The 14,764-nt window shown below is 48.6% G+C and overlaps 1 protein-coding gene across 2 annotated transcripts in view; it reads left to right on the forward strand.

Moving 5' to 3' along the window:
* The first annotated feature begins 44 nt into the window (after positions 1 to 44).
* GTF3C5 (general transcription factor IIIC subunit 5) overlaps positions 45 to 14,764 on the forward strand; it is a 27,839-nt gene continuing 13,119 nt past the window's right edge. The window contains exons 1-3 of one of the 2 annotated variants that reach the window (XM_004048792.5): positions 45 to 535; positions 11,436 to 11,655; positions 13,081 to 13,279. In XM_004048792.5, coding sequence (XP_004048840.2) covers positions 383 to 535; positions 11,436 to 11,655; positions 13,081 to 13,279 — 572 coding nt within the window. In that variant the 5' untranslated portion in view covers positions 45 to 382. The remainder of the gene's footprint in view (positions 536 to 11,435; positions 11,656 to 13,080; positions 13,280 to 14,764) is intronic. The other variant, XM_055351437.2, reaches the window with a different exon arrangement.

A 14,764-nucleotide genomic window follows, 5' to 3' on the forward strand; every position in this document is an offset into this window, starting at 1 on the left:
CCTCCGGACTTCTCATTGGCTCAAAAAAAACTCGCTCGGCCCTCGGATTCTCATTGGCTGAAGTCGAGGGAGGTTGGTGTCTTATTATCCTCCGGGTCCTTCGCTGGCTAGTAGGAGAGACTGGTGCTTGCCCCGCCCGGTGGACTAACCCGCTTAATTTTAAATAAAAAGTCGAGGACACGGCGGTCGTTTTCCCGAAGACATGGGCCCTCCCATGGGCCATTTGCTCCCTGGAGGCCCTCGCTTCTTGCTGAGCCCGGGGAGTTAGGATGACGCGAGCGGTGAGGGAGCCCGGAACGATTCCTTCGCGGAACAATTGAGGCGAGGCCTTTGGGAGTACTTTGTGGGACGGACCCTGGCGGGCCCTGCCAGACGCGCAGGGATGGCGGCGGAGGCGGCCGATTTGGGGCTGGGGGCCGCCGTCCCCGTGGAGCTGAGGCGGGAGCGACGCATGGTGTGCGTGGAGTACCCGGGCGTGGTGCGTGATGTGGCTAAGATGCTGCCGACTCTGGGCGGCGAGGAAGGCGTCTCCCGGGTAAGGGGCTGGGAATCTCGGTGTTGGAATAAGAGCTCGGAGTCGCAAAGAAAACGAGCACCCAAAGGATTTCTCAGCAAGGGAAATTTAGCAAATTGACTTATGCAGAAGGGTGCTGCTCGCTCTTCTGGCCGCTGCAAGAGAGCCAACAGAACAAAGAAGGGGAGGATTTTTGTTTTTGTTTTTGTTTTTTGGTTGGTTTTTCAGGCGGAGTTTCGCTCTTGTTTCCCAGGCTGGAGTGCGGTGGTGCGATTTTGGCTCACTGCAACCTCCGCCTCCAGGGTTCAAGCTATTCTCCTGCCTCAGCCTCCAGAGTAGCTGGGATTACAGGCGCATGCCACCACGCCCGGCTAATTTTGTATTTTTAGTAGAGAGGGGGTTTCATCATGTTGGTCAGGCTTGTTGGAAATAAATTTGGGGTGCCGCAAAGAAGAATCAGCACTCTGGCAAACAGTTTTCTCAGCAAGGCAAATTTACTTCTATAGAAGGGTGCATCTTGCGGATGGAGCAATGGCGAGAGCACACCGACAAGGGAGGGGAAGGGGTTCTTATCTCTTACACAGCTAGTCTCTACTGCTGTGTCTTTCCCATATTGGCTAGGGTTGGACCGCACAGTCTAAGCTAATTCCGATTGGTTATTTCAAAGAGGGCAGGGGCACAGGCCTGAGTGGCGGGGTAAGTAGTTTTGGTGGGAAGGATGGTTACAGAGCAGGTGACTCAGGATGACTAAGGACAGAGCAGGTGATAGAAGCTAGGAAGGGGTTGTTTACTGAAACTAGGGGCAAGGAGGCGTAAAGAACGAGGGGTTAAACTTTAAAATGGAGAACAAAGAACAGGGAAGCTGAACATACTGACATATTGGTTCTTTGAAATGGAACTCATAACTCATTGTATTTATTAATTTTCCCCCTCTTGAATTTAAAGGAAGGTAACAGGTTAAAATCTTTGAAGTGGAATTTACTGTGTCCTATAGGCTGGTCTTGAACTCCTGTGCTCAGGTGATCCACCCGTCTTGGCCTCCCAAAGTGCTGGGATTATAGGCGTGAGCCGCTGCGCCCAGCCTGGAATGGGTTTTTATCCCTAACGCAGTCAGTCCCTGTTTTTGTGTCCTGTCCCTGCTGGTTGGAGTTGGACCACACAATCTAAGCTAATCTCAATTGGCTATTTTAAATAGAACAGGGGTGTGGGTTACAGTGGCGGGACGAGCGATTTCGGTGGGAAGAATAGTTTCGGCGGGAAGGGCAGTTAAACAGAGCGGGTAACTAAGGGCAAGGAGGCACAAAGAACAAGGAAGTTAGACTTTGAAGATGGAGAACAAAGAACAAGGGAGTTGAAGAAGCTGAACCTTTGAAGAAGAATTCACTGTATCGAACAGTTTCCCCCTCTTGATTTTCATACTTCTTTCTCTTCAAACCTTTTTAGCATGTCTCGACTTTGCTGTTCTTGGTTTTCTAAAAGTAGAAGTTTGTCTGAATAAGGCGGGGGGAAATTGGAGGTTGTAGTGAGAGCTGTCTCCGTAAGTCTTTGTATTAACCCTCAGGCACAGGGTATGATACAACATCCTACGAGAATAAACACGTTTTTTACAATGGCAAGGGACATAAGGATCGAGGACATAAGTCCTTTCCACCTGCCAAACAGTCTTCCCATTAGATCAGTGAAGAGATCGTTTAGCCCAGAATTTTAAGCTAGCTCACTGGATAAAGCAGTAAGACCTTGCAGTGCCTTTGCTATGGTTCCGTCAGGAACGGTATTATTTGGGATAAAAGTACAACATTGGGTTCCAAGCATGACACAAACGCCACCCCTCTCTGCTAGTATCATTTCTAATGCTATTCTATTTTCCCAAGCCATTTGACTGGTGGGTCCTAGTTGTTCAGCTGTTCCTTTGATAGCATTCCTAGTATAATTAACAAATTGTTGCTGGTTGTAATAGATGTAATTTATCCAATCTACATTTTTATTTATAGTTAACCACCAGAAAAACATAGACTCAAATCCCGCAGCTATTTGATTACAAGCCTTAAATTCATCAGGTACCCCTCGGGGGAACTCCAGTGGCATCTGTATAAACATGAGGGTCAAAAGAACCACGGGGGGCATCTCTTACTCTACGGTGCCTTGTTTTTACTTCTTCTGGTTGATGAAATGCCAGAGTGAAAGGGATGGCCAATTGGATCAGAGCACAGGTACCGCTCCAGTTACTTGGCAGAGTATCCAGTTACGGTCCACCACAATGCCACCATACATCTGCTCAGGATGAATGACTAGGGGCAGATTCATGGGTAAGCTCTTGGAAGGGCTTAAGCTCACTGCATCCTGTTAGGTCCCCAAGGAATGCCAAATTTTCCCTGTCACAAGAGACACAAAGTAAAATTTGCATTGGGAGACGGAAGCCGGATAGCCCTCAGGGGCTGACCCGCAGGGTGTTGAACTTCAGGGAACAGCAGAGAGAGAGCGCGGCACGATTTATCACCCCAGGCTGTGGGGTCCTGGAAAAGAGCTACCATACAGCCCATGCCCACTCGGCTGGAGGACCATCCAAGTGGAAAGGGGACAGTCTGGGCCTCTGGTCTACCGTGTGCACAAGTGTAACCATCACTTTTGGTTAAAGTGCGGACAGAATATTTAATCCATTCCATTCAGGCGTTTGCATCTCAGTACCCTGTTTCAATTGCTAGAGTTTGCTTTAGGTCTCTTACTTCTACAGCTGCTACTTTGGCTGGGTCGTTGTGGAGACGGGAGGGGAATGCTGGGCCTGATATGTTTGGGGAGAGCGTTGGGTCTCATACGTTCCCTGGACTCTGGGTCTGGGTTTCTTCATTGTTTTTAACCGCCGATGGTCCAGTCAACCTTAGAGAGGGTTCCTATGGGATCGAGTCCTGTAACATCTGCTCCTAACCCATACCGTCCGAATACAGAGGGTTCTTAGGCCATTGTTTGGGGATTATCTATAATTAGCAATAAGGGGTTACACTGCAGTGGCTTACAATTTGGTGGAGTGGAACCATGGATAAGTTAGAGTTTTTGTTTGAGTTTCCGCAACTTATTTAAAGGAGGGGGGTTGGCTGTCCACCTCCTATATTGATTGGTCCACCAAACCTTTGCCCAGTCACCACAGGGGCCCTTTAAGGCTCCATACTTATACTTGTTTGACTGTCTGCGATATGGACATAGATACTTACCTACATCCGATAGCTGCCTTTGAGCTTGTTCGTATCTGCACGGGGTAAGAACAAGGGTCGAACTGAAGGGTCAAGGGATGGTTAGCCTGAGTCACATTGATGACAAGATGACCTTCTGTTGGAAAGAAAAGGAAAAATAGACAAGTGATTATTAAGCCCTTTTTAGGGTTAGTTTGGTAGGGGTGGGTCCCGGGGTGACAGCCCATTTTTCCCTGTCTGTGGACATTACTCCTTTCACCTGGCGTGTAGTGTGCCCAAACCTTTTCAGCCGTTCGGATCGCTGTTTCAGTAGTTAAGAGTACCAGATAAGGCCCTTCCCAAGCTGGTTCAAGTTTTCCCTCCTTTCAGCTTTTGATGAGAACGTGATCCCCGGGCTGATGCTGGTGTGCTGGAAACTCTAGGGCTGGCGTCTGTGCTAAGAGGCCTTCAGTCCTGAGGGAAGAAAAAGTGGAGGATAGACCAAGTTTATAGTTTTTAAGAAACTGATCTTTGTTTCAAACGTAGCAATGTCAGCAATGGAGTGTAGATAAGGCAACCCATATAGCATTTCGTAAGGGGATAAGCCAACATCTTTCCAAGGGGCAGTTCGGATTCTTCACAAGGCAATGGGAAGGCATTTAGTCCATGGCAACTGAGTCTCTAAGACTAATTTGGTTAAGTGACTCTTCAGAGTTTGGTTCATTCTCTCCACTCTTCCTGATGAAGGTGGGTGCCAGGGAGTGTGGTATTCACCTGCTATGTCTAGTACTTGGGCTAGTTTCTTGATGGCTATGTGCAGTGAAATGAGTCCCATTATCTGAATCAATATTTTGTATTAATCTATTAAACCTGGGTATAATATTCTTAATCAATGCTTTAATTACATTATTAGCAGTTGCACTTGAAAAGGAAATAGGTTCCCTCCAGTGCGTAAGGTGATCTACTATCACTAATAAGTACTTTAGGCAACCGACTGGGGGCATTTCGGTGTAATCAATTTGGACACTTTGGGACGGTCTTAACCCTGGACTCCTTTCCCCCAGGAGTGGTTTTCTTAGGGTCTGCTTATTAGTCTTTTTGCATATTAGACAACTATCTGTAACTTGTCTTTCCAGAGTATAAATTCCTGTACATCCCTAAACCCTGAGAACTGCATCACACATAGCTTGGGGTCCCCAGTGAATTCCTTGATGCAGCTGAGATAAGACTTCTCTCTTGAGGGGTTTGGATAACATTTCTCTTTGGTCTGGTAACACCCATTTCCCTTCAGAATTCTCTTTGGCCCCTATTTTTATTAATTTCCCTTTTTCAGTGGAAGAGAAGATGGGAACTGCGGTCGGGGGAGGAAGACAAGGGGTTAGGTGAAAAGTGAGCGTTTTGAGGAAATGGTAGCTTGTTTGGCTATTTGATCTGCAAGGTTATTCCCTCAGCTTTCACAAGAAAGACCTTTCTGGTGTCCTGGGACATGGACAGTAGCTATTTCTTCTGGCAGCTGGAGGTTACCTAATACTTGGGTGATTAATTCCTTGTGGGCAAGGTCTTGGCCTTTGCTATTAATGAGACCTCATTCGGTCCAAATTTTTCCAAAGGTATGAGCTAGCCCGAAGGCGTACTTGGAATCAGAATAAATAGTTCCGTCTTGGTTTTGCAAGTGCTTTAAGGCTTGATTCATTGCAAACAATTCACATGTTTGGGCAGACCAATGATTGGGCAGCCTTCCTGACCCTCCTTCTGCAAGGGCTTCCCCATAGACTACTGAATATCCATTATGTCTTTTTCCTTCAGTTACCTGGGAAGAGCCATCTATAAATAAGTGCTGCCCTGTTTGAAAGGGGTCTCCCTTACATCGGGCCTGAATCTAAACACTCATGCTCAGGTCCTTTTAGATTTGGATTCCCTGTTAGGAAACCTGCTGGGTTAAGTGAATTATCAGTGGTTAGTGTTAAATCATCTCTCTAATAGGATAGCTTCATACTTTAAAATTTTTGAGTCAGTGAGCCATCTCCCTGCTTTCTGGTTTAAGATAGTTCTAACTTGATGAGGCGTGCTCACAACTAAATCTCCCCCAAAGGTCTTTCTGCTTTCTTCAGTTAACAAAGCCGTAGCCGCAATGGATTGAATACATTCAAGCCATCCACAGGTTGCCGGTGAGCCCCATGTTCTTGAGTAGTACCCCTAAAGCTACCCCCTTCTTTACATTAATGAAAAGGTGAGATGGCTTTTCTAGGGAAGGCAGGGTTAGGATGGGGCAGTTATGAGCATATGTTTTAGTTCTTCAACCTGATGGATTTCTTCAGAGGTCAACAGAAGAGGGTCAGGCTTTTCTTGGGCAAGCTTTAGGTATAAAGGTTTTGTTTTTAGGGCATATGAGTCAATCCGTAAGTGGCAATATCCAACCAATCCTAGGAATGTTCCGAGTTCCTGCTTAGTTTTAGGCAAAGGTAAGAAGGACACAATCCCTTCAACGTGTTCAGTCCCTATCCTTCGTTTGCCCTTACTTATCAAGTGTGCTAGGTATTTAACTTCTGGCTCTACAAATTGAAGCTTTCCCTTTGAAACCCCGTAACCCTTTTCCTTGCAAATGGTTAAGGAGGTGGACGGAGAGGGCAGCTATCCGTTCTGTAGCTTCACCAGATACCAGCGGGTCATCCACGTATTGGAGCAGGCATGTGTTTTGGGGTAGAAATTTGTTCTAGAACTTGTTCTAGAATCTGACTGAAGAGGTTAGAGGAGTCTGTGAAGTCTTGGGGGAGAACTGTCCGTTGATACTGTTGCTTCTATCCAGAATGGGGATCTTCCCATTCGAAAGCAAAAATGTCTCGGCTGTCCTCAGCCAAGGGGCATGCCCAAAAAGCATCTTAAATATATTACTGTAAACCACTGATGGTCATATGGAATTTTGCTGAGGAGGATGTAAGGATTAGGGACAACAGGGTGAGTAGTCTGGAATATCTGGCTGATGGCCCAGAGGTCTTGCACTAGTCAGTATGACCCATCTGACTTTCTTACAGGCAGTATTGGGATAAGGGGACACACAGGGTTCAAGGAGCCCGTCCCTAATGAGACTCTCAATGATAGGTTTTAGGCCTATTCTGCCTTCTAAGGGGATGGGATATTGCTTCCTTCTTACTATTTCCCCCCGGGGTTTTTAACTTTATATGTATGGTGGGGGGGGGGTGGGACTTGGAGTCTTCCCCAATTCCCTTCCGTTGACCACAGATCGGGATGAATGTATTTTTCTTCATGGTGGTAAGTAGGTTTAATGAGGTGAGGAATCCTTCTGGGCTAACATGTAAACCTATACCTAACTTTAAGTGTCTTCCTGACAGGTTAGTTCCTGCTTCAGGGATTAGCAGAAATTTAACATGGGCTGTTCGATTTTTATGTTTGACCTCTGTGTCTTCTAAGATTTTTGCTCTAAATCCTTCTCCCTTTACCCTTGAAACAAAAAGCTCTTCTGAGGAGCAGCTGATGCTAGACGGAAGGGAACAAACAGAAGAGCGAGCAGCCCCCTTCTGCAGAAGTAAACGTAGCACTTTTAGTTCTGCAGAAGAAAGGTGCTGTGCTGCTCGCTCTTCTGGCCACTAGAGCACACCGAACAAAGGAGGGAAGGTTCCTGTATCTTGTCCCACTGGCTGGAGTTGGACCGCACAATCTAAGCTGATCTCGATTGGCTATTTCGAGTAGAACAGGGATGTGGGTTACAGTGGCTGGACGAGTGGTTTCGCCAGGAAGAATAGTTTTGGCGGGAAGGGCAGTTACAGAGTGGGTAACTAAGGGCAAGGAGGCGCAAAGAACAAGGAAGTTAGACTTTGAAGATGGAGAACAAAGAAGAAGGGAGTTGAACAAGCTGAACCTTTGAGGAGGAACTCACTATATCTAATATCCGGGACACCGAGAGAGGGACGGAGTTGCTGGACGGCGGCTGAAGGGGAGAGTCTACCTGGGTGTGTGGTTTCCTTGGCAACGGAGAGTGTGGTGGACTCTGGGTGGCCAATGCGCAGGGCTTTGGTATCTGTAATTGCCAGGAACGGCCTTTTTCTCCCCAGGGAACAGAGGGGAAGGGACTGTGGGGGAGACCCCTAGGGGCTTTTTTTTTTTTTTCTTTTTTGAGACGGAGTCTGGCTCTGTCGCCCAGGCTGGAGTGCAGTGGCGCGATCTCGGCTCACTGTAACCTCCGCCTCCCGGGTTCAAGCAGTTCTCCTGCCTCAGCCTCCTGAGTAGCTGGGGTTATAGACACCCACCACCATGCCCGGCTAATTTTTGTTTTTGTTTTTTTAGTAGAGTTGGGGTTTCGCCATGTTGGCCAGGCTGGTCTTGAACTCCTGACCTCAGGTGATCCACCCGGCTCGGCCTCCCAAAGTGCTGGGATTACAGGTGTGAGCCACTGCGTCCGGCTCCTAGGGGCTTTTTTTTCATTCCATCCACAAATGTGAGCCACAGCCTGGGCACTGGTGCCAGGAATGCAACTCTGCAGCCCCACAGGGTGTGTTGCACTGCCGTATCCTCATTACCCGGGGTAGAAAACTGAGGCACGGGGAGATGAAGCTCTGTTGACTTACCTGAGAGGGATAGACTGTTATGTTGTTAGGATTAGAGGTAGTGATGGTTGACATCTTATTCTGTGCCACGTACGGCTCTAGGTGCCTTACTTAGAGTCCATCCTCTTTAGAACCCTACCAGGTAGGAACTGTCAGTGTCTGTATTTTACGGGGGAAGGAACTTGTTCGAGGTCACACAGCAAGTGGGGCAGCTGGAGGATGCTCTGTGTAAGTTCTTTACATGTACCAGAACTTGAAGTGTCTCTTTAGAGAAGTTTTCCCTGATTGCCCTAACTAAAGTGGCCACTGGCAATTATCTGCCTCCTCATCCTGTTAATTCCCATCTGAAAATGTTTTAAAATGTTTATTCTGACAAAGGCTTATACATATAAAACATTTAAGAAAAAAGGAAAAAAAAATTTACTGTCTCTCGTCCTCTTGACCCTAAGAGTGTCAACTCCATGAGAGTGGGGACTTCTTTTGTTCACTTCGGTACTTCTTTATTTTTATTTTTTTATTTTTTGAGACAGGGTTTCATTCTGTCACCAAGGCTGGAGTGCAGTGGAGCAATCATGGCTCACTGCAACCTCAACCTCCTAGGCTCAGGTGATCTTCTCACCTCACCCTGCCAGGTAGCTGGGACTATAGGCATGCACCACCACGCCCAGCTAGTTTTTGGTATTTTTTTGTAGAGACGTGGTCTCCCTAAGTTGCCCAGGATGGTCTCGAACTCCTGGGCTCAAGCGATCCGCCTGCCTTGGCTTCCCAAAGGGCTGGAATACATGCATATGAATCTGCCGGGATCTTGCTAAATGAGCCACCATGCCTGGCCCAGTTCTCTGTTCCTAACATCCATAACAGTGCCTAGTTCTGTAAATACTTGTCAAATGCACGATTGAGTCTTCACAGCAATCTAGTGAGTTAGATGCCATTTTTATTCACATTTTTCAGATAAAGACACAAGAAAGTTTAGGTCAGACATCTACATGGTACAAGGGGATTTGAACTCACGCTTTGCTCTAGAGTCTGAACTTTTACCTGCTGCTTCCTCATCCTTTATGAATATGGAAAAGCCCTGAATTCATTAAGCACAGGCTGCCAGTAGAGCCCCAGTTAATCACGTTTTCTTCTTTTATATTATTCACTTGATTTATGGCTTTGACAGAATCCTTACTCTCGCTAACCTCAGGGATTATTACAGTGTGAGCACTTTGGGAAGGGACCTTCCTTACCCATTCACTCTTCTCATGTTTCTTGAGCACCTCCCCTGTGCCAGGCCTACGTTTGGGTTCATTCCCACCCCATCAGGACTCAGAGGTGTGTGTTTTATGAGGAGGAGATTCCTGAGGACCAAGTATTCTTCATTCTCTCCCGAGATAGTTCCTGATCACTTCCTAAGGGACAGACCCCGTCCTGGGTGTTGGGAACCAGCTCACCAGCACGTAGGTGACCTTGTCCCAGTTCACGTTGTTGGTGCTTTCATATGCACACATCCAGTGCTCATTGTGACCCAGCATTGGGCAAGTATTCATTCATATGTACGTGGCACATATTGAATGTCTACCATGAGTTAGGCACCAGGAGCTGTGCTTTATAGATATTTAATCATAACAGTCGTATGACATAGATGCTATTCTTGGGGTTTTTAAGGAGAGGGACCCAAAAGAGTGTTGGTATTCAGTTTCATGTGCTTGGAAAGCTAGAGGTAACAGCAAGTCAGAGCCCAAATGGTTGTTACTGATTGATTTAATCTCATTTGGACCTCGAAACATTTGCATATGAGACTAAATACCAACACCCTTTATGGTGGGTAGTTGTTAGAGTAGGTAGCCCTAGACAAGCCACTCCACCCCGCACCAAGCCTGAGTTACCTCCAAGATTGTGGGTGGCAAGCCACCCAGGTGCTGAGGCAAGAGACCGAGGGCATGAGCTGTTCCAGTATAATAAAATATATAAAACAACAAGTTATACTAGATCTAGATCATAGACATGATTATATATGAATATCATTAATCATTAGTTTGTAGGAATTACTCTTTATTCCAATATTATAATAATCCTCACTCTATAATCATAACCTAAGAAAAACCAGGTCATACAGAGATAGGAGCTGAGGGGACATGGTGAGAAGTGACCAGAAGACAAGAGTGCGAGCCTTCTGTTATGCCCAGACAGGGCCACCAGAGGGCTCCTTGGTCTAGCGGTAACGCCAGTGTCTGGGAAGACGCCTCTTGCCAAGCGGACCATGGTCTAGCGGTAGCGTCAGTGTCAAGGAAAAACACCCGCTACTTAGCAGACCTGGAAAGGGAGTCTCCCTTTCCCTGGGGGAGTTTAGAGAAGACTCTGCTCCTCCACCTCTTGTGGAGGGCCTGACGTCAGGCAGGCTTGCCCACAGTTATCCAGAGGACTGTCTCCCTGTGATGCTGTGCTTCAGTGGTCACGCTCCTAGTCCGCCTTCATGTTCCATCCTGTACGCCTGGCTCTGCCTTTTAGATAGCAGTAGTAAATTAGTGAAAGTACTAAAAGTCTCTGATATGCAGAAATAATGGAGTAATCTGTCTCTCTCTCTCCCTCTCTCTCTGTCTGCCTCGGCTGCCAGGCAGGGAAGGGCCCCCTGTCCAGTGGACACATAACCCACATGACCTTACCTATCATTGGAGATGACTCACACTCTTTACCCTGCCCCTTTTGTTTTGTATCCAGTAAATAACAATGCAGCCAGACATTTGGGGCCACTACCGGTCTCTGCGTCTTGGTGGTAGTGGTCCCCCGGGCCTAGCTGTCTTTTCTTTTATGTCTTTGTCTTGTGTCTTTATTTCTACAGTCTCTTGTCTCCACACACACGGAGAAAAACCCACCGACCCTGTGGGGCTGGTCCCTACAAAGATAAGGGTGATAGTATCTCCCCTCAAGTGTTGCCAGAAGGACTAACTAATGCCCCACACCGAGCAGGCACTTGATGGATGATAGCATTTACTTAGAAGGAAGGAGACGATTCTCATTTTTTCCACCAGATAAAAACTAAGATACATGGGTTTTAAAAATGGGCCTTTTGGGAATTAAGGGCCCAGAATGAAACGTGAGCCTCCTGGCCTTTCCTGGATCACCGCCAGGCTTTTATTGAGAGAGGAGCAGCTCCCCACTGGCTGCTTGGCTTGTCACTGCTTCACTCTGTCTCCTTTGGCCTTGCCACAGATCTACGCGGACCCCACCAAGAGGCTGGAGCTGTACTTCCGGCCCAGGGACCCATACTGCCACCCAGTGTGCGCCAATCGCTTCAGTACCAGCAGCCTGCTGCTCCGCATCAGGAAGAGAACGAGGCGGCAGAAAGGGGTGCTGGGCACTGAGGCCCACTCCGAGGTCACATTTGACATGGAGATCCTTGGCATCATCTCCACCGTTTACAAGTTTCAGGGTAACTGAAATCTGCTCTTGCAATGTCTGGTTATTTCGGGGCCGGCCATCCCAGCTGCCTGCAGGAGCTGTGTGGGTCATCTGCACCAGTGGAGGGGGCCAGGATATGCCCAGGGGCTGTGGGGACACAGCAGGGCACAGGCCCCATCCAGGAGGCAGCCTTTCTTCCCTCCAGCCAACAGTTCCCCAGAGACTGCGGGTTCATTGCTGCCCAATCTTCAGCATTCTTAAGCTAGAAATCTCCGAATTTTTAATGAAACCATTGTGTGGGACCAAATAAAACTGGTCAGTAGACCTCCAGTCTTTCCCCCACCACAGTGTTTTGAACCTTCTCTTGTCTCGGCTGCTGTTGGTCTTGCCCTCCTAGCTCCCGAAGCCCCTTGGGACCTCCTCCTTCTCTGAACTCTCAGCAGGTTGAACGTCCCTCGTGGAGCCCTCAAATCAGGTTTGCCACCTACCAGGAACCCCAGTGAGGAAGCAATAAAGCAAGGGAGGGAGACGGGTGAGAAAGACAGACTCTGGCATTGTGCCTGCCTGAGCCCTGCCAGTTTCTTTGGGAGGTGGCTTGGCTTCCCTGAGCCTCAGTGTCCTTGTCTGTGCAGTGTGGGCTACAGAGCCTGCGTTCCTTAGGCCCTCGTGAAGATTCCGGGAGGCAATGCTTGTGAATGGGCCAGCCTCTGGCCCACAGGAGGTGCCTGGCATATTACTAACAAGCCTTAGAGATGGCTAAGTTACATCTGCAGTTCTAGGCAGAATCTGAAGAGTATAAAGATTGAGAAGGGCAAAGAGGACTAGAAAGAAAAGAGGGGAAGAAAGAAAAGTGAGATGAAGGAGAAGCAGGACCTGGGGTCCCATGGGTTGGGCATTTTTAATGGCAGTCATTCTGGTGGGTTGTGGCATTCACCAAAGAGGGCTGTTCTTTCTGGGACAAGGTTTCCCAAGTGATTCATAAAACATAACACCTCGTATTTTTCATCGAATTGAACCAGCATCTTGCTGCTCAGTGTGTGTCTCTGGACTGGCAGCATCAGCCTCACCTGGGAGCTTGGTAGAAATGCACCATGTCAGAACCTGCATTTAGCAAGATCCCGGCAGATTCATATGCATGTTACTAGGTTGGTGCAAAGGTAATTGCAGTTTTTACAGTTAAAAGTAACATCCATCTAAGAAGCACTGACCTGGACTCCATCCTCACCTATCACGTAGCTCCCCACCTCCCCAAAATAATTTTCATGTAAGTGACTTAGACTGCATCGAGCCAACTTTGCAGAGGCATTTGGGAAGGGTGTGTTTTCCTGCCACCCTCACCCTGCAGCCTCCACCACATGGCCCACTCAGCACCTCCCTAAGCAGATGTGGGTGTCGGTGTGTGGCAGCTGCCCATTCCTAGACTCAATGTCTGCCATCTGCCCACCTCTCTTTCTAGGGATGTCTGACTTCCAGTACTTGGCTGTGCATACGGAAGCAGGCGGCAAGCATACGTCGATGTATGACAAGGTGCTCATGCTCCGGCCCGAGAAGGAGGCCTTTTTCCACCAGGAGCTGCCGCTCTACATCCCCCCGCCCATCTTCTCCCGGCTGGACGCCCCGGTGGACTACTTCTACCGACCAGAGACCCAGCACCGGTAAGGCCCCCCTCCATGCAGCCTCAGTTCTCCATCCTGAAAATGGGATGGGCCGGGCACGGAGGCTCACGCACTGGGCGTGGTGGTGCACACCTGTAATTCCAGCTACTCGGGAGGCTGAGGCTGGAGAATCACTTGAACCCAGGAGGCGGAGGTTGCAGTGAGCCAAGATCGCGTCACTGCACTCCAGCCCGGGTGACAGAGTGAGACTTTGTCTCCCCCCCAAAAAAAAGAAAATGGGATGACAGTAGTACCTACCCAACAGAGGTATTGGGATTGAATTTAAAAAGCATGTGCAGTTCTCAGCACAGGGCTGAGTACAGAACAGGGCCTTAGTAAGCGGTGGCCTGTGCGATCGCCAGGTTGGCCTCAGTCCTGAGGACAGTGCAATAACGTGACTGTGGGACATGTGGGTTCCTGCTGAGAAATGTCCGTTGGCTTAATCCCCTGGTCATTGCTGACCAGCCAGTCTCTGGACCTTGCTGTCACTGGTAATGACACTACGTAAGCAAGCCGCCTGGGAATGTCCCACTCTCTGACCCCAGCTCTTGCCTACTTCCTTTGCTCCCCATGGCCTCACCGTCCCTGTCCCTGGCGGAGATTTCACAGCCTCTTTATCATCTGTCCCTGCCCTGCCCTCCTCTCTTTGCCACACTCACCTGCCAAGCCTTGGCCCTACTTCACCCCAGCTGTTTACCCTTTCCTGGTCTGCCCTGTGCGGCTGGAGGTCGCTTCAGAGAACCCCTGACCCTGCCCATCGCCCAGTGCCATCCTTCTCAAGGCATCTGTGACTCTACACAGCTCTCGCCTGCTCTGTACTTGGTTATGGACTGCGTCCCCTCCGGAACACGGTGCCTCTCCTGAGGACGGGCGCTCACTCTCTCTCATCAGTAGTGGGTTTCTCCTACACCGAGAGCTATGAAAAGCCACATGGACGTGACTCATAGTGCACCCACCGCCACCCCCTGCCACCCACACACAGGCTCCGTGCACAGCCTGCCCAAGCCCACATGCAATTCAGATGAAATGAATTCTGTAACTCAGAGGTTCTTGACATAATTAGAGACCTCAGCGGCTGTTGGAAAGGCAGGCCTGGGCATTGTCAAATGTAGTCAAATTGTCAAATGCCATACATTGACATAAAAGAATAGGATTTCCTTTATATAAAATCCAAGATTGAATACTGTGAAAACAAAATGAAGAAAACAAGTTTGAAAATACCCAACTGGGGATGAATAACATTGACCAGCTACACTGCCAGTTATTTCACGTCCCTGTGCAGCAGCGCTGTGAGTGCATCTCACCCCAGCCTGGGAGCAATTCCCCAGGGTTCCTGACACCCCCATCGTACACATGAGGAAGCTGAGACATGGGGTCAGCGCCACGTCCCGCCGGCAGCACCGCCCCGGTCTCTCCCACTCTGCAGGCTTTGCTCGTGGCCCAGTGCCACGGTGTCCTGATTTTTGTATGCTCTACTTTCTAAAA

The sequence above is a fragment of the Gorilla gorilla genome, chromosome 13 (assembly GCF_029281585.2).
Source record: "Gorilla gorilla gorilla isolate KB3781 chromosome 13, NHGRI_mGorGor1-v2.1_pri, whole genome shotgun sequence".
Taxonomy (NCBI): domain Eukaryota; kingdom Metazoa; phylum Chordata; class Mammalia; order Primates; family Hominidae; genus Gorilla; species Gorilla gorilla.